This window comes from Gekko japonicus, unplaced genomic scaffold (genome assembly GCF_001447785.1).
Source record: "Gekko japonicus isolate JY-2015 unplaced genomic scaffold, Gekko_japonicus_V1.1 scaffold3008, whole genome shotgun sequence".
NCBI classification, from domain to species: Eukaryota; Metazoa; Chordata; class Lepidosauria; order Squamata; family Gekkonidae; genus Gekko; species Gekko japonicus.
This window is the reverse complement of record NW_015165914.1, coordinates 103,519-123,638: the sequence shown is the minus strand read 5'-3', so window position 1 is coordinate 123,638 and position 20,120 is coordinate 103,519. Positions and strand designations below refer to the sequence as shown.

At 45.0% G+C, this 20,120-nt stretch overlaps 1 protein-coding gene across 1 annotated transcript in view; it reads left to right on the top strand.

Moving 5' to 3' along the window:
• Positions 1–9,975, top strand: part of FAM73B (family with sequence similarity 73 member B) — a 38,294-nt gene extending 28,319 nt beyond the window's left edge. Inside the window, exons 9-15 of the mRNA XM_015411405.1 lie at positions 1,202–1,274; positions 1,431–1,517; positions 2,769–2,867; positions 4,507–4,641; positions 6,904–6,957; positions 7,456–7,572; positions 9,775–9,975. Of these exons, the coding sequence (XP_015266891.1) occupies positions 1,202–1,274; positions 1,431–1,517; positions 2,769–2,867; positions 4,507–4,641; positions 6,904–6,957; positions 7,456–7,572; positions 9,775–9,975 (766 nt within the window). The remainder of the gene's footprint in view (positions 1–1,201; positions 1,275–1,430; positions 1,518–2,768; positions 2,868–4,506; positions 4,642–6,903; positions 6,958–7,455; positions 7,573–9,774) is intronic.
• The last annotated feature ends 10,145 nt before the right edge of the window (positions 9,976–20,120 follow it).

Below are 20,120 nucleotides of genomic sequence, written 5' to 3'. Positions count from 1 at the left end.
GATTCTAAAGCTGTTTTTTCAAAATGCTCCATGTAAAAGTTTGCTATAACTGGGCTGAGAGGGCTTTCCACGGCAACCCCATCTATCTGTTCATAGAATTCATTATCCCATTGGAAGTAACTGGTTGTCAAACAATGGTGGAATAAGGCTGTTATGTCATCTGGAAAAATTTTATTAACAAGCGCGAGTGTTTCTTTTACCGGAACCTTGGTAAAAAGAGATATCACATCAAAACTGACAAGTATGTCCTGTGGGTTAAGTTTCAGAGAACTGATTTTGTTGATGAAACGTGTTGAATCTTTGATGTATGTTGTTGTTTTTCCTATGTGGTTCTGAAGAAGATTGGCCAGGTATTTAGCTAATTCATATGTCGGGAAAACACTGGCACTCACGATGGGTCGGAGTGGGACTGAGTCCTTATGAATTTTAGGGAGTCTATACAGTCGTGGTGGCTGTGCTTCTGTCTTGCATAGTTTCTTGTGTGTGTTGAGATGAAATAAGGAATTCCTGACCAGTGAGCTCGTTTGTCTGGTGATTTTGCATGTAGGATCTCTTTTTAGTTTTTGGTATGTGGTCGGGTCCAGAAGTTCTCTAATCTTATCTTTGTATTCTTCTGTGTTCATGATCACTGTGGCATTGCCTTTGTCAGCTGGTAGAATAATGATGTCTTGATCCGCACTGAGGGTCTTGATGGCATTTCTCTCCTTACGTGTTATATTGCTGGTGGGAAGCTTTGCTTTTCGTAGGATCCTTGCCGTCTCCCCTCTTATTTCTTCAGCTTTTTCTGCAGGAAAGTCCGCCTGCAGTTAGAAAATTAGCACAACAAACAATGAGCTAGGCTCATTTCTCCTTTATGTGCTAGTCCTGTACGTGAAATAAGTCTTGCTTTTTTCTTCCATGGAAGGCATCCAAAAACAGTATAGCTCCTCTCTCCCCACCACTGGTGAGTCTGAAGAAATGTAATCTATTTTAGTATCTCATTTTGTTGCCTGAATTGCAGACTGCTTTGGAATACAGTTGGTATGTGTTTCTGAAGCTACTGGTTATTGACTATTTGATTATATTTATACCTTGTCATTTTACCTAAGTCAGCCTTCCAGCACAGCCTTCAATGGATGTTAAAACAAACAAACAAAGCCCCAGTGATTCATAAAGCCTGTCATAGTGAAGTTTGTAACACCCCACTGTCTTTTTCTTCTAGAACAGAGCTTTTAGGCTGCTACAATGATCACGACTTCCTGGCAAAACTCCACTGTGTCAGGCAAGCTTTTCAGGTGAGTCTTCCAATTGCAGAAATGTTTTTATCCTAGTTTTTCTTTGGACAGCATTGCTCTTCGATGGCCTCTCTGAATTGCTCCAGCATTTCTTTCCCCTTCCATGAAACAAGGGGTGTCCCCCCCCCCACTGAAAACTGGGTGGTCTCTTTGCAGGAACTTCTTCAGACTGAGAACCACCAGACATTTTTTGGGGAGGTCGGCAAACGCATGGTGATGGGACTGATGACCAAGGCCGAAAAGGTAGGAGGCTTGTAATAAGGAAGAGGTTTGCATTCACACCTGAAGACCCTCTTCCCAGTTTCTTGGGGGTGGGAGTGGTATACAGAATGCATTCAAAAGCTTATTTTCCCCCCTTCCCTTGAGGGATAAGATGCTTTGGGGCTGGATTTCATACACACACACCCCTACCTACAGTTACGGTGGCCTTTTCTCTGAAGTGGTAAACTTTCTGTGCTGTAATCATCTGTGTATAAAAGTTTTGAACAGTAAGGGTGTGGCTTCAGCCCTTCTGGTTTTTATCTTTATCCTGCTTTTTGGGCATACATTGTCTCCCCAAAGAGCTCATATCAATTAGAATACAGTGTGCAACACTATTGGAAATAAGATTCTGTTCTGCCTCCCAGGGCTGCCTGTGGCAATACGGCAGTTCATCCGATCTCAGTCACTGTAGATACTACAAAAGCATTCATTGTTCCATTCGTATGATCCTGATACCTGAGGGTCTAGCTGAGGTTCCCCTGCTGTTTTCCTGCAGCAATGCCAGGCTCCCAGATAGCCCGTTAGAGTGGGCGAGTTGTAGCAAGGCCCAGGGGGATTTGGGCGTCCACTCCTTCCTACCTGTTCCTATGGATGGTGGGGACATGGTGCCACCATTGGGCATGGCATGGCAGTGTGGGACCACCAGGCTGTATACCAGAGAAGTGGGAAGCAGGAGGCACATTAGAAGGGACTGTTTAAAAGAAAGCTAAGGACTGATAACAAGGAGAGATGGGCAAGCAGAAGAGGAGGAGGAAAAGGCTGAGACAATTTACCCAGAGATGACCAGAAGGGCCCCAGTAGCTGGGGGAGGCAGCTCTGCTTCCCTTCCAGTAACCCCAGAAGGCATCTGCCCTATGACTTCTCTGGGCAATGGGGCAGGGGTCTGCTGGGAGGGAGACAGGTGAAGTAATCCCCACCATCCCAAATTTTGTCCTTGATGAGGCGTACTTCTGACATGACCTTCCAGTTTGGTGTAGTGGTTAAGTGCACTGGGAAGGAGTTTGTAAGCCACTCTGAGACGCCTTTGGGTAGCGAAGGGCGGGGTATAAATCCAATCTCTTCTTCCTCCTCTTCCTCTTCTTCTTCCAGGCTTATTGACATGAAATGAGGCAGGTTCAATCTGCCCTCCAAAAAAATAAAAAGCTTCTGAGAGCATTAAAATGTAGCCACAACACAACTGCCTCCCCTTACCCATTAACCTTTCTCTGTTGGTTTTCTGAATTTCCCCACAAGAACACCAAGGGTTTCATGGAGACCTATGATGAAATGCTGCGCTACACGCTGAGACAAGAAACTTGGCCGACTACTCAGAAGGAACTGGAAGGACGAGGGGTTTGTGCAACTCTTTTTCTTTAGGGAGAGCCCATTTGCAATGTTGCCCTGCGGAAACACTGCAGGTGTACAAGCTGATTTGCAGTACCTCCAGATCTGTCCATTGTGCAGTGTTTGGGGGATGTTAATGAATTTTGTGAGTGCTCTGGTTCCCTTTGAAAACAGGAGCTTCTTTTATGGCTCATGGGCCCTTGGGATACAAATTGTGGGTGTCACTTTAATCAGGAAAATATGATGAGGCTTGGTAGTGAGACTGATGCCTGTTTTTGCATTTTAAAAAGATATTAAAATGCTGTAAAACAAAAATAATGGAGCAAAAAGACAGTAAAGAAAAAAGTTTGTATGCTGCTATGTAATCCAGTTCTTGAGTGCAGAATATGGCAAACTGAGCATCTTCAGGTGTGTCTTTGAAACAAGCTTCTTGCATTTCAGAATGTAGAGAGAAGGCTCGAAGGTGTGCAAATGTGTGAGATAAAGTTTGAATCAGAAAAGGGTTCACTGTACCCTATGGCCTTGTTTCCAATAATGTCCAACTAGATATCTCCAAGAAGCACATAACTGGGGCCTATAAAGAGCCCCTCACCTGTTGCTTGTTCCCCAGCAACCAGCATTCAGAGAGATGCTGCCGGTGAATATGGAAGTCTCATTTATCTGCTGTGGCTAATAGCCATCAATAAGGCCTAATTTTCTAGGAATCTCTCAAAAACATATTTTAAAGCTAGTTGAACTTTTGGCTGTGATCACCTCCTGTGGTGTGAGTTCTGTGGGTTAATTATAGATATGTGAAGTATTACTTCCTTTTTGTTTGTCCTGAAAACCCAGAAAACCCATTCAGGCCCTGGCGGTCACACGGCAAAGTTGCTGCGGGAGAGGCACGGGAGTCCCACGGATTTTCCGGGCGTGATCTCACCCCAACATTTGGGAAGCGCAGTGCTCCCGTGGCGAACCCGTGGCTCCCCGCCGAAGGTGCGGAGTTAAAAACTAGTACCTATGAGGTACTAGTTTCCTGAAATCGCAGGCCAAGGGCGGGCGTCTGATCATGTTCCCAGTGGACTTATGTGGCATCCGGCGCCCGCTGCTGTTCGTCTCCGCAGGTTGCGCAACAGCGCCCAACAGCGCATGTGCACAAAGAGCGATTGCCAGTGCGATTGCGCGGCGCAGCTTCTGTGCCGCGCTGCAGGATACCCGTCTGATCGGCATTTCCCCTGAACCACGGGATCTCGACCGTGACGTGTGCTTGGGCAGCCACGTGTTAGTTTCCTCCGGGGCATTTAGCCACACCTCCCCCCTGCGATATCCGGCCCGTGTGACCGGGGCCTCAGAGTGGATACGGAGTAAGGTTCGTCTTGGTCCAAGGTGCAGATTTCAAATACTCTATGGAACTTACATTGAAGTCCAGTAGCACCTTAAAGATCAATAAGATTTTCAGGGTATACGTTTTCAAGCGTCAAAGCTGAAACTATCTATAGAACTCGGGGGTCATGGAAGATGCCTGGCTTAAAATGACAAAACACTTGCTTTAGCCCATAATGGTCAGCAGCACCAGTAACTGGAAGAAAGCATCATTTAAGATGTTTCTTGGCCTCCTGTCAGTTCTTGCCTGTAACTGCATCCTTCTCTCTCTCTTTGCCTCTGACAGGTAGTCTGCATGAGTTTCTTTGACATTGTGCTGGACTTCATCCTCATGGATGCCTTTGAGGACTTGGAGAACCCACCGTCTTCTGTGATTGCTGTCTTGCGCAACCGTTGGCTCTCTGACAGCTTCAAAGAAACGGTGCGTCACCTTGCACCTGGGCCCATTTTAGCTGGCACGCAGCCCAGTGTTTCCGAGTAGGGATGCAGTGAGAGAACATAAGAGATGAAGCTGCCTTATAAGCAGTCGAACCATCCAGCTCAGTATTGTCTACTCTGGCTGCCAGCCAGTTTCCCCAAGGTCTCCAACAGAGAAAGCCCTTCCTGAAGACTTGCTAACTGAGAACCTTTCTAAACTGGGGACAGCAGTGCCAAAAGCTTCAGCGTGCCAACAGGCACTCTACCATTAAGTCACAATCTAAGATTTAAGGGACTGGACTACTACACAGTAATCCAGTAAGAGGATGAAACGTGAAGTTTCCTTACATCAAGTGGCAGCATTAGTCTATCTAGCTCAGTATTGTCTTAACTCTCCAGAGTTTAGGCCCATCTTGCTCTCTGAGATCCTTTAGTGGAAGATCAGCTAGATTCTTGTCCAGTAGCACCTTAGAGAATCGCTTCGGCAGCACATATACGAAATACTTAGAGACCGACAAGATTTTGGGGGTATAAGCCATAAAGGGCCAAAGCTCCCTTTGTCGAGATACCTTATGCTTTAGCTGAATATGTAGGGGATTAAACCTACTGCACGCAGGGCACGTGCTGTACCCCTGAGCCATGGGCCCTACCAGCCACAGTTCTCTGAGAGTGCATCTAGCTGTGACATAGCTAAAGATTAGAAGGTGTGAATCTGGTCAGTCTTTAGGTGGCAGGTCTCTGCCTACAACTGGGTTGCAAGTCTGTGGAAGGCAGGCTGCACCAGGGATGCCGTATCCATCTTTTAAAAGAGTGGAGATCGAGGCTACCTTATTTAGAAAATGTTTATGTTGCCCCTTGGCCATGGGCTGCTGGGGCAGCAACATCATAGCCAGCATTAAAATGCTTAACAACAGGTGCAAAGGACAGCTAAAGCAAATGAAAAAGTAAAAACTTACCCACCCACACTATCCCAGTGGGGGTATGGATGGAAAACCCCTGTTACAATCTGTGAAAAGCCTGGGTGAATAAATATGTTTTAGCTTGGTATCTGAAAGTGATATCAGTGTGCTAGGAAGAAAAATGGGGGGGGGGGGGGGAGAGATCCTATGGACAACGACCCTCTGCAGAAAACACCCTTTCTCTGCTAACTATCCACTTAATGATAGAAGTACACAGAGCAGGGCCTCAGCAGCCGTCCTGAGTTAATGAACAGCCATGTATGGGTTATATTGTTGTGGTTATTTGTGCAGTGGGCTGCCCTTTGGGAGGGTGGGAAACTTGGGTGGAGGGAGGCAGTGCCAGGTTAGCCACCAACAGCTGGCACATTCAATTTTCCTGAGCTGAGTGGCCAAACTGGTGTATGCCGGCTTTTACAACTGAGTCATAAGGGCTGGGGAGTACACATTGCATCTGCTGATACCAGCCCTTCTCATAATAACAATGATAACTCAAGCACTGAAAGCACTTCACGTTATTCTCAACCTATATGGTAGGTCGCTTTGACCGTAATAAATAATGATGATGGTAGGTCAGTAGTAATATTCCCTTATTGCAGTTTGTGCGTTTGGGTGGGGTGGGGTTGCTGACACGCAGAGTGACTTGCATAAGGCCGAGTGGGTTCTTAATGGAGGGGAGAGGTTTGGGGTTTGCTATTTTATTTTTGGTTTTATCTGAGAATGTTTTTAACTCTTATTGTAAAAGCTGCTTTGAGCCATGAGGTAATGCGGAATATAAATGTTTTAATAAATACACAAGATTTGTACTACAGCCTGTGTGATATACTTCCAGGCCCGGTTCACTGTCGAGAGTAGAGAGGTCCTTGATTAGTACACATAAATTGGCTAGCCCAGAAATAGCCTAAATATTAAAAAGCAAGGTCCAAAGGACAGCATGGGGCTAGAGTTTGGAACTTACTGTCTTAAGGGCTGTATCTGGTTTGCTTGTTCTTTAATTGCTTCTTTCAGAATGTTCCTGCCCCCTGTATGTATGTAGACAGCAATGCCGTGGGGTTAGGAGAAGGATGTCTTCAAGATATCTCTAGTTAGGGCCTTGTTATGCAGGTTTATCATATCAGCGTACCTAAGGACCTTGAGGCCATTGACTCAGAGGCATGCCATGGAAGGATAGAGGTAGGGATTTAATGTAATATAGTAAATCATACATGGAGGAGTCCTGGCCATTGTGAATCTTGTATATAGAATATAATGTTTTGGGGGAAGGGCAACATCATAAAACAGTGGTGGATTTTTATTTCCTTAAATTCCAGGCCCTTGCGACTGCCTGCTGGTCTGTTCTAAAAGCAAAGCGGCGACTTCTGATGGTACGTAAAAAAGTGGAATTCCAAGAGGGGAAGAATGCATAGTGTCTTCTGTGTGGCCAAGGATCCAGTGCAAAAGAAACCATGGTTTGCTGATCTCTAGACTGAATCCTTCCCTTGTCGGCATTAACCTTTAGTTACATGAGCCCTGGCTATTGCTAACTGGGTTGCCTGATAACCATGGTTTGCAAACCCATTTCAGACCATGGTTAGTATTTGGTGTGCAGAGGAAGTGGGATTAACCAGGATTAACATTGATTACTAAACCAGGGAATGTGAAAGGGTGTGTGGAAGGAATACGTATTTCTGAAACTGGCTGTTCCTTGATCAATCGTGGCTGTTGTTGGTGCAAATGCAACCAAGGTGAATTCTGACAAGAGAAGGGAAGTCGCAGGGCAACCTCTCATCTTGGCTGCCCATGGCCCTGGGGAAACTGGGTTGTGCTCAGTTTTGAATAAGCAGAAATTGGATCTGAAAGGTTTTTTGCTTCCCCCATGGCAGGTTCAAGATGGCTTCATCTCTCATTTCTACTCCGTATCGGAGCATGTCAGCCCTGTTCTTGCTTTTGGCTTTCTGGGGCCCAAGGAACATCTGTCAGAAGTCTGCGGTTTTTTCAAGGTAAGCATTTTATTTGGGGGACAACTTTAGCTAAAGAATTTTGGAGTTGCTGCACTGTAGCTTTTATGAAGTTCATTTGTTTTTAATGATTTTTTAAAATAACATTATAACCTCATATTAAAAAAAAAAAACATTAACCCCCCCATAACATTAAAACAATGCTTGCTGGCAGTAGTGAATAAAAGTGTGAGTCACTGAAGTCTAGCATATTGCATAGATGTCAAAATTAACTGAAATGGTGACACTTGGCACATACTTTGCATACTGGTTGTCCTGAGTTCAGTACCTGGCATCTGGTGGCAAAAGATCTTTGATAGCACGTGTTCAGAAAGACCTGTCTCTACCCAAGACCATGGAGAGCTTTTTGGCAAACTAGACACCACTGAGCTAGATGGGTATATTTATTTATTTATTGCATTTATATCCTGCCCTATCCCATGATGGGCTCAGGGCAGCTCACAACAGAGATAAAACAATAAAACATATGATTAGAAGCCAATTAAATAAAACAGAATGGCAGCAAAAAAAAATAACATCACTCCAGAGCAGCCTAATATGCTTCCTATTCAGGTAGCCCTGTCATAAGTCTGGAATGTGGAGGGGTTCCCTCCCGTTCTCTGTCTCAACTCTCCCTGGCTCACCAGCTGTTTGCTATCTTATGCTTGACCTTGCAGATGCTCCAGCTGCAGTTTTACTCGGCTGGGAAAGTTAACAGCTTTTTGCTTTGCCCACGCACACGAGATGTATCCATTGGCTTATGGTTACTGGGGGGATGTTTGATTCTAGTATAAGTTAGAGGCCCATGTATAGGCGGCGGCCATTCCTGACACAAGCTGTACACATGTCTCTAGTACTGGATTTACCAATAAACAGTTATCTTCTTATGAAGTCCTGTGTTGTGTAACCTGACTAAGGACCCTGACAGTTAGCAGGATAGTAGGCATCTGTAAGCCCACAATGGGGAGGGGAGGCCGAGATGGTAAAAAAATCTGCTGCCTCAACCAAAAGCCTGGTGGAACATCTCTGCTTTTACAGGCCCTGTGGAACTGCAGCAAGTCCTGCAGGGCCCTGATCTCAATTGAGAGCGTGTTCCACCACCAGGCGGGAGTGAGAGCAGAGAAGGCCCTGGCCCTGGCTGAGGCTAAGCAGACGTCCTTCGGGCCAGGGACTACCAGTAGGTGTTGTTCAGAGAGAATTAATGCGTACAATGCAGATGGGCGACAGCCAGCTTTTCATGCACAAGAGCCAATCTCGAGCTTCTCCTAATGAAAGCATTTCACACTGCTTGATGGGAAAGACCCCTGCTGCAGACCCTCACTGCTTTTTATTTTTATTTGTGCTTATTGTGGCAACACAATCCAAGAAGGTTATTTGTGGACCATTGGTTGAATTTTTATATCTACTGGGCTAGTGATTGCACTAAAAAGATTGTATGTGCATATTTACTTGGTGCCTGGTTATTTTTCTACTGAACAATTTTCTTTATGGTCCTAATTGAAATTGTATTATGCATACATTTTTGATTGTGTTTTTATGAGTGTAACTACTTACCATCTAGCCACAATTGTATGACCTCTGAGGAAGGCCGATCCGGCCGAAACGTGTCAGGTCATTTGTTTTAGCCCTGGTTATAATTATGAATTATGTATATTGGCTGTAATTGGGCCCTTATATATGTTTTAATTTGATATTATCAATAAATACATGTACTTCTTTTTATGAATAGGTTTTAATATTGGCCCTCCTTTCCACTAAACCTTTGTTTAGTTTTGGAATTCTTTGTTAGGTTTGGTTTTTTTCCCTTTCTTGTTCCTACTGAGCTCGATAGGCCAGGGATCTGATTCAGTAGAAGGGCAGCTTAATACATACATGAGTGAGAGAATTTGTAGATGTGTGATGTCTGTTGATGTGGGGAGGGCAGCACAGATACAATATTGACACTAATGTTCTATCATTGTGTTTCTGTTAATATAATTTTCTGACAAACTATTAGGTTTTGTGTAGGTATTATGGCTAATGAGCCGCTTTGGCGGGAGGGCGGGATAAATATCTAATTAATAATAAATAAATAAACTAGCCGTGCGCGTTTGAATAACTGTGTTGAATGTAATGATATGAAAAAGATATGTAAGAAACAGGGCCATAAGTCAACTTTCTTTCACAACCGCTTATTTTGTTAATTACCTTTCTCCCAAACCCCAGCACCAGATCCTGCAGTATTTGAAAGACATGTTTGACCTGGACATTGTGAGATACACATCAGTACAGCTACTTGCAGAAGACATCCTCCAGCTCTCCCGGCGCCGGAGTGAAATACTTCTGGGTTATCTGGGTGTCGAGACTGCCCCAGAGATTAATGGGAGCTTGCCCAGTGACATTGTACCCTTCGAGGAGTTCAATTAAGCTTGGCCTAAGCAAAAGAAGCTTTCTCAGTCAAGAACTGTCTACCTTGAATGAGCGGCTTATTCCATGGCAGCAAGACTCCTTCCTTCCCAAGACTGACTTGATTGATTTGGCCAGTTGACCAGATGTTCATCATTTTAATCTGGAGGTTTGACAGGCACTGTTCAAGGACACTGTTGTTGGCTTGCACTTGTTCCACGTTCACCTGTCCTTCCTCCTTTTTTTAAACTAGATTTTAGTTGCGGCATAAATCGTGGAACACCTGGGGACTAGACTCCCAGCCTTGCAAGGAGGTGGTACAGTCAAGCACTTCCCCCTGATTCCACAGAGAATCTGCTTTCTCATCAGCAGAGAGGAGAAGAGTTAGGAGAGAGGATGCTACCCAGGCCTCTTTCCCATTCCTAACTCCTTTGGACATTCCTTTTTAAAATTACCCGGTTTGGCATGTCAAGATTTTCAAGCTGATTTTTTAAGACTTATTTTAATGCACATGATGATGACTGATTGCACAGGAAGATGACTTTTTGCCTCTGCTGTGAAGAGGAGTGAAAGATTCTGTAAAGCACTGAAGATAGAGAGCGTGTTAGTAAATTGAGAGTTGGCCGGTTAAGTGTGATTTGGGGAGATTTTCAAGCTGATTTTTAAAAACTTATTTTAATGCACATGATGATGACTGATTGCACAGGAAGATGACTTTTTGCCTCTGCTGTGAAGAGGAGTGAAAGATTCTGTAAAGCACTGAAGATAGAGAGCGTGTTAGTAAATTGAGAGTTGGCCGGTTAAGTGTGATTTGGGGTGTGTGTGTGTCCTACTCTCATAAGCAAGATGAAAATCATGCTTTTATCATCAGACTTCTAGAGCGCAGTTTATGGCAAATCATTCTAAGGTCCTCCCCCCATTAGTCATGTTTTATGGTTTTAATGGTGTTCAATAAACTTTTCATTTTTGCAGTCCTGTCCTGTGTAGGCAGTTGCTCCCTCCCCACAGGAAAATGCATAGATACCATAGGGGTACGTGGGGCGGGAGATAAGGGTCAGTGGCGAATCTGTCAAGGTCCACTGCCCAGCAGAGGGCCACTACCAAACAGCTACGTTTGGCCTATCTGCTCCACCCAGGCATGGGCAATCACTACAAAGACCCCCGTGATGTCATGGGGATCTCTGTGATGCTCTCCTATGTCACACCTGGAGGAAATGAAGCATGCCAATCTGTACTCTGCACGGCCTTGCTAGTGTGGGCAGGCTTAGAGGAGCTTAAAAGTGTCATGTGCAGTCCTTCCTGCAGGAGGAAGCATGCACGCATGAAAAGGTGGCATGCTTAATGGAGCTCCATGAGATAAGACCTTTGTAGTGGGCTTCTGGAACCCAGAACTAGCCTTGTGGGTTCTGTACAGTTAATTCACGGATCTCCTCCTGTCACATTTTTTTTTGGCCCTGAAATTCCTATCTGAAATGGTTAATTCACGGATCTCCTGTCACATTTTTTTGGCCCTGAAATTCCTATCTGAAAAGGCTTCTAATATCCTTCCTCTCAGGCTACCATCTGAAAAGTAGAAGAGCACACAATTTTCCTGCCACTTCCTGTATTCACACTGTTGGTTCTGGCCTGAGGTGCCTACCATGTGTCTTAAACTGCAAATCAAGGCCTTAAAATTGAAATTTGGGTAGAAAACCATGAGCTGGGAAAAAGAGCAATCTAACCACTTCCCCGCCTGGAGGGAACCTTGTCCATTGTAGTTCTGAATGGGACTTTAGGAACAAAACCTTGTTTAATGCAGAATGAGGTTTCATAATCATATGAGCAATGATTCCAGGCTCATATGGGTCTGTGCCCCATGTGCTTTTAGAAACAGCAGTCATCCAAGGGATGAAGGTGGCAGAAATTACAAGGGCCGTACTGTTTGGGACAGCAACAGACCTTCCTCATCTGTATATAAAACAGGAGGGGGATTTTCTAGAACAGAACATGCACTCTGGTAAGTGGAGGGTGAATCTTCCCCACACCTGCTACTTCCCTTGAGCACTTCCAATACTGGAGCTTGACTTAGAAGAAAAGCACTGAGGGTTGGGAAAGGGAGCAATCCACTACAGAGAGGTAAGTTATGGGCCAAGGAAGGGGGACAGGTCAAAGGACTGTGGGGTGGGTGAGGAACAGTGGCTGCTTTATATCTCAAAAAATCCAGGGTGGATCTCCAGTCTGGGAACTCTACCTAATACTGTAATTCTGAAATGGTATGTTCAAGAGCTGCAGAAATTTTATGGGGCTTTGGAAAAAGAACTGTGCAAATTGCTCAATTGTCCTTTCACAAAATCCTCATTGCACTGATTATAAAATGGAATACTATTTAATAAGACCATTGTGTTCAAATCAACAAGAGATATGAATAGCAGCACTGACAAAGTCTATAGTGTAGAAAAGCGCACACGCTATTCTTAGAAAGTGACTGATTTGTTGTGTTTCCCAAAATTTCTAAGATGATGTGTTCAAATAGTTGAGCAGTACTGTGTACCCAACACCAAGACTTTTGGTGTATACATGCACAACCAAGCTGCTTGTTTGGGAGGATATAGTCATGAAACTGCATTCTGTGGGTGAAGGTTGGTAGACCAGGCACCCACATTACAATCTGTGTATTGTATTATTACTGGGAACTCAATCTTGGGAAGAGTAAAATAGAATGTGAGAATATTTTTGATTTTTTTTTAAACAATCAAGTGTTTGAGAGCTATAGCAGCAGATAGGCAATCTGTATCTGGTTACAGTTGAGACTTTATTATTGGCATTTTTCTTTTAACGGACTTCATGTTTCCTCCCCAAAGGTTATAGAACTCTAAATGTTTCACTTTTATATTTAGAAATGTTTATTAAAGCATACACACAAAGCTTGGTCATTATGAATGTTGCAAAAGTGGTTTTGAAGTACAGTTACCTTGTTGGTTCACAGTGAATGAGAGGGATAAAGTATGTAAGTGGATAAGTTTTCATTGGGCTAAGTTTTGCGGCTGAAATAATGCGTAAGCTTTTTTAGCTTAACACAGCTCAAGAGAAGAAAGAACCAGGCCTGGTTTATATGTGCAGCAAACTGAGGTGGTCTGATCCTGAGGTGATAGGATCCACTGTAGTATTTTAGGCCTCAGGCTTCCTTATCGTGCAAAAACTCCTTGCAAGCAACATCTTGCCACATCAGCATCAGGTCTTAGCCTTAATTGCTCCTTGCTGTGCTGGCTTTCTACAGGGAAACTTTTATGCAAGGGTCCATTTTAAAAAATACTGTCTCTCACCTGCCGATCAAAGTGGTACAGTCTATTTTACCACCTCTGTACTATATCACCTTGTTTCCTCTTCACTTGACTACATGTTTATACAGTCTCCAATGCTGGGGAAAGTGTTATTCCCTCCTTTATAGCAGCAAGGACAATAAATACATATTTTATTTGCCAGTTTCGGTGTGCATCTCTCTTTTGCCCACTGTCTCCACTTTGTTTTAAATGACTGCAGATTTCAAACTAGCTCTCTGCAATGATTTGATATGCATCCCTTTTTCCAGAGAAAACTTAGAACACGTAGTTAAATTGGAACTTTAAACTGGCAAAAAAACCAACTTTAAGTTTGCAGGATTGAAGACTATATGTGGATGACTGAATAGTAAATTTAACCTTTTCTTATGTAGTTGTAAGGAAATTGGACTGAAAAAAGCCCACTAGCTGGGAAATCAGAAGTGCTCTGAAAATTATGTCCACTGTCCTTTGTGGGTTCAAATGGGCATCCCTCTTGTAAGAGGCCATTCCTGTGAAACCTGAAGCTAATGAATGTAACTTTGTGCCTCATCTAATTGTCTTTTCCTAATCATCGTTCATTTATTGCACTACCCTTTTTGATCAAAAAAGTTTGTATCCTCTTAGAATGTTGACATTTGTTTCCAAATCAAATAAATATTTCCTTCATTATCTCAGTGGTCTTGGATATGTTTTCCGGCTGCCTAATTCAGGTTCTGCTGGTAGAGTTTCGAGACATACTTAACCTTAATGTAGCACGTCCAGTTGTTCAGTATCTCATGTACATATTTTAGTCCTTACAACAGCTCTGTAAAGTAGGTCAGTGTTATCATTTATCTATTTAAAAAACCTGATAGCAACCAAGACAGCTAACTATTAAAAGCAGAATGTTATAAAAACAGAAATTAAAATGTAGGACAGGAAAGTAGTAGTTGGGTTGGGAGGCTGGAGCTCACAGAGAAAAAGAAAGAGTAGCTGCATGAGAACTCTTGGTAAAGTTCATGCCAGAAGTAAACTCAGGGACTTCATTCAAAGCTCATTCTCTTAACCATTACAGGATACCAGCCCTGTGTCAAGCTTCAGTTTCATTTCACCTTGTTCCACTTCACTGCTTGCCATAATTTAGGGGGGAGGGAATTCCTGAAGGGAGTGCATGGGTGTAGTGGTTTGGTGTAGTGGTTAAGTGTGTGGACTCTAATCTGGGAGAACCAGGTTTGATTCACCACTCCTCCACTTGCAGCTGCTGGATGACCATAGTTCTGACAAGAGCTGTCCTTGAAAGTGCAGTTGTTGAAAAAGCTCTCTCAGCCCCACCTACTTCACAGGGTGTCTGTTGGGAAGGGAAGGGAAAGGAGTTTGTAAGCCGCTCTGAGACTCCGAGTGAAGGGTTGAGTATAAATCCAATCTCTTCTTCTTTAGAGTTGATGCTCGTAGAAGCCATAACTTTCCTTAAGATTGTGCCCCACCACCGGTTCCCAAGGGAGCTGGCCTTGGAGACTCTTTTGCAAGGCCTGGACATAGATAAGGCGGGTATATATGTCAGGGTTCCCATAGTAACCGTAGGGGCTGAATGGTGACGTATGTGAGATGTGTGGGGTGTATTTTGTATTATCTATAATAGGGGCTTTTGCGCGCCTTTTTCTCAGTTCTGACACGGAGCCGGTTTTCCTAAAGTAAGCATATCTCAATAAACTACCACTGCTTAAGTGTGTTGTGGAGAGTGTCTGAACTGGGAGACCTGACACCCTGTGACGTCTGCTTCTGGTCTAAATAAGGAGCCAATTGCTACAAGAAACAAGGCTGCCACTGTTACTATGCTGGGGCATGGGTTGAGTTGTACTAGTCTGGACATTACCAAGCAAGCTGGAAAGGATTTGGTTCTCGGCCCTATGTCCTTTTTGCAGCATTTCATTATCCTCACAGTGGCATTACCTACAAAGCCCAGTAAGGTCCAACTTTGTCCTGTAGTAGCTCTTCCTGGGTCTCAGCCAGTGGACCGCCAGCTGAAATCTTTCAAAATGGAGATGCTGGGAGAATTAAACCTGGGACATTCTGCATGCAAAATGAGTTCTCTCCCACTGAGTGGTGGCCTCTCCTGTGTTCTGAGTATGGTAATGTGGCATTGCTGCCTGAGTATTGCGAAGGGGGTCTTATCACTGAAGGCAGCGTCTGTGACAAAAGAATGCTAAACATTCCTCTGCTGTTATTTATGTACTTTATTTCTCCCTGCCTTCCTTCTCAATGGGGACCCAAAGCAGCTTATATCGTGCTCTACTCTATTCTCACAACAACTCTGTGAGATAGGTTAGGCTGAGTGGATATGATTGACCTGAAGTCACCTAACAAACTTCCATAGGTTGGTGATTAGAACCCAGGTCCCCTGGATCCTAGTCTGATGCTCTAACCATTATACCACCACTAGGCTTAAGGCCTGGAGTGAATAACACCTGACAAGGCACCTGATCTGACAGAGGCTGTATGATGAAGCCTCTGCTAAGAGCAGCACTGTACTTTCAGGTACTATTTGGGGGGAAACATCAGCTGGGGCCATGCCTTTGCTGCAATATCATGAGGGTCCAATTTACATGACTGACACGAAGTAGGATGGATGTTCAAGGAGTCATCATGGCTCTAGCTACCCCATGGGGAAGAGATTCTGATTCATGCAAAAATTTCGAGGCTCAGTCCCTGGCATCCCCACTTAAAAGATCTTCAGTGGCCAGTGTTAGAAGAGACCTTTCTTTGCCTGAGACTGTACTGCATTGCTGCCAGTGACAGTAAACAATACTCAGTTATTACAGATCAGTGGTCTGACTCATTAGAAGGGATTTTCATATGTTCGTATTATGTGTGTGTTCTGCAGTTCTGAGTCAGGAACAAAGAGCGGCAGAGAACTGCGAGTTAGCTGAAAATGAAGTCTCTTGGGACACCAGATGTCTTTGGAGATCTGATGTGAAGCAGTGCATCTGCTGTCCCACAGGAGTACCCTACTTTGTTCGCCTATGCTCTCCACTTCTATATTTGTAAATAAAGCAATATTACAAAGATGCCTCAGGTTTCTAATGTTCTCCCTCATTCAACAGAAACCAAACCTAGTAGTGCTGCCCCTGGACTTATTTGCTTTTGTGGGGAGGGGGGAGAATGTGATGCTGTAATGATTACAGAGGAAATAAATTGCTCATTTCCCCCCCTGAATTCGTTTTTCTTAAAAGCACGAGAACAAGTCCTAAGGGAAATCATCAACAAGACCCTTTTAGAGGGATTGATCCCTAGGGCACTCAAGGAAGCAGTGGTATGCTCCCTCCTAAAAAAAACATCTTTGGATCCAGCTGAATTGGTTAACTATTGGCCGGTTTCCAATTTGCCCTATTTGGGTAAATTAATTGAGAGGGCAGTGGAAACTCAGTTGCAGGGTTTTATGGATGACACTTCCACATTAGTCCGGCTTCCGACCAGGCCATGGGACGGAGACAGCACTGGTCGCCCTCATGGATGACCTTCGGAGGCATCTGGATCAGGGCAATTCGACAGTGCTGTTGTTAGACTTGTCGGCAGCGTTCAACACTGTCAACCACCAGCAACTGATCCACTGCCTCGCCGACTCTGGGATTCAGGGGTCTGCCTTGCAGTGGCTCTCCTTGTTCCTCCAGGGTCAGGGACAAAGGGTCGCATTAGAGGAACAGCTGTCCTGAAGGCACCTGTTGGTATGCAGAGTGCCCCAAGGGGCAGTACTCTCCCTGATGTTGTTTAACATCTATATGCGCTCCCTCGCCCAGATTGACTGGAAGCATGGGCTGGGATGTCACCAGTATGCGGATGACACCCAGCTCTATCTGTTGTTGGGTGGCCAGTCTGACTCTAGACCAGAAGATCTGGATCTGGCGTTGCAAGCTGTGGCTGGTTGGCTTAGGCTGAGCAGGCTGAAATTGAATCCGACAAAGACAGAGGTCCTGTGCCTAAGTCAAGGAGGCTCAGGGTTAGGGAACCCATTCCTGACCTTCGATAGGGCGCCATTGGTGCCAGCGCAAGAGGTTAGGAGTTTGGGAGTGCTCTTGGATACCTCCTTAATGTTGGAGGCCCAGGTAGCAGCCACCGCTAAGTCAGTCTTTTATCATCTTTGGTTGATTAGGCAGTTGGTTCCCTTCTTCGAATGCAACAACTTGGCGACAGTGATCCACGTGATGGTCACCTTGAGATTAGACTACTGTAATGCTCTCTACTTGGGTCTGCCCCAAATTCAGAAGCTTCAGCTGGTGCAGAATGCTGCGGCCAGGCTGTTGTGGGGCCTCCCCATGCAGCAGCACATCCAGCCTGCGCTGAAAGCGCTGCACTGGCTGCCTATAGCAGACCGAATTCGCTTCAAGGTGCTGGTTTTTACCTTTAAAGCCCTTTATGGTCAGGGGCCTACATACCCGAGGCCTACATACCCCCACATGTTCCTCAGAGAGCACTGCATTTGGGGACCCAAAACCATCTGACCCTCCTGGGTCCCAAGGATGCCAGGCTGGCCTTGATTAGGGCCAGGGCCTTTTCAGTGGCAGCTGCACGCTGGTGGAATGAGCTCCTGGAAGACAGCAGGGTCCTGCAGGACCTTTAACAGTTCCGCAGGGCCTGCAAGACGGAGCTCTTCCACCAGGCATTCAACTAAGGAGCCGCACCTAATGAAGGTAAGACTCTGCACCCTAATACCATCACCGACAGCCTGTGCACCACCACTATGAACCGACATCAAATGCTGATGGCACCTCATTGTAACAGCTTGCTACTATTGCCATGCCAGTATTACACAAATGGCATACAAGCACTTCATGTTGTGTTTTATATGTATATTTATATTTGCTATGTTTTATCTGTATTAAAAATTTTATGTAAGCTGCCCTGAGCCTGCTCGATGGGGAGGGCAGGGCATAGATAAATAAATGTTGCACAAACACTTTTTGAACTGCTGCACCTGTCTTGTTCTTCCAACTGTGTGTCTTCTGAGACGATACCTGCTCTAGTTTTCGGTCTCTACCTGCCATCTTGTTTTCTTCTGATCTCTCTAGCTTTGCCTGTAGTAGTATCACTGTCTCACGGGAAAAGAACTCACGTGTGATGCCATGGTGGAAGTAGATACTCATGGGAGTCAATCTAAGGAGGGAAAGAAGAAAATTAACACACTCTCCATCATGAGAATGCTATATGATTACATATCTCTGCCTGGTGATTAACTGCAGGGCATAGAATTGTTTGCCAAGGGAAAACTCTCCTATTTAGCAAGCTTAGTGCATTTGTTCTCATTTATGTTCCTATCAACCGCCTTTGGAGAGAGGTCAGAAAGCAGCCAGGTACCCCTCCAACGTGTCTAGATCTAGTTCCAGTTGAGAGTCTCTCTTCCTGAGTCCTCTGCCTCCTTCGAACGGGAGCCTGGCTCCCTGGTTCGCCCCAGAGCTGGAAAAATGACAGGGGATGGCTGAGCAGAGTCAGACCCTTCTAAGCCCATGGAAGTAAACTCTCCTTTGGAATGGAAACGTCAACCCGTTTGCTACTGGGTTTTCCCCGATGTCTTTTTACTCCACTTCTGCAGTGGCGTAAAATGGGTTGCCGATGGGAGCGGGACATTTGGCAGATGTTGGTGTCTCATCGCGCCCTTAAAATCCGCCCGGCATCTGCGCCGATGGCGTGGCTAATTCTGCATGTGATCACGCCCCCAGACTGGGAAACTCCTGGAGATTTGGGGGCGTCAACCCTGGGGAGGACAGGGACACAAATGGAGCACAATGCCATAGATTCCACCCTCCGAAGCATCCATTTTCTCCAGGGGAATTGATCTCTGTCATTTGTAGATGAGCTGTAATTCCAGGGGATCCTCATGTCCCACCTGGGGGCTGGCATCCCTACTGAGAGGGCCCAAGTACAAAGTTCTTTGTCTTCCAATCAGTAAAGAGTAGGAAAGACCTGAGCAACTGCCTCTGCTCTCCCAGCAGCAGTATTATCACATATACAGCTGTGTGGAATAACGCCACATGGAACTGGACAAGCGTGTGAAGGAGGCCTGAACTAAAATTATGTGATAAGTGCTATCAAAAATGACATCTCTTATCAGCTTCCTAGTATCATCTAGGATTGCTTACTCCATGCTGGCATTTTGGTAACTAACATGCTCTGGATGTACATCCCACTCATATCACAGACATCTGGCAAATTCAGTAGAGCATCCTGGATAAGGATGTTGCTCCATCTGCCATGAACAGGCCTTATACCCTTTTAAAGCCATATATTCTTGTGGCCATTAGTATAGCCTATATACAAAGTTGCCCCAAACTGAGTTACATGATTGCTTCACCTAACTCAGTATTATGTACTGTGATTAGCAATGGCTCTCCAATATGTGAGGTTGAGATCTTTCCAAAGAATTGTTACCTGGCATTCTTTAACTGGAGATGCTGGGGACTTTGAATCTGGGGACTTTTGCATGTAAAGTATATGCCCTACCATACAGTCAGGGTCCTCAATGTTAAAGACATTGGAGGTTCTATAGGGAAGCTATTTTGTTTCAGTGAAAAGCAGCAGACTATTAGGGGAGTATGAACTTGTATACTTTCATCTTTTAAAGCTGTTTTTATGACCCACTTCTAACAGGAGATCTGTTACATAAATATAATATTACAAGAAAGGGGACCCGCAAAAATCGCGGGGGGAGGAGCGGGGAGCTCCACACAGAGCAAGCGGAGGAGGAAGAAGCAGGTAAGCTTCCCCCCATCCCATCGGTTCCCCTGTCTCCTCCACCCCCCCTCAACTACCACCCCCGGCTTGCTGGCCCCCCAGTCTCTCTCTTCCCCCGTTCTCCCTCTTCCCCCCTCCCTAGTTTCTCTCTCTCTCTTCCCCCCC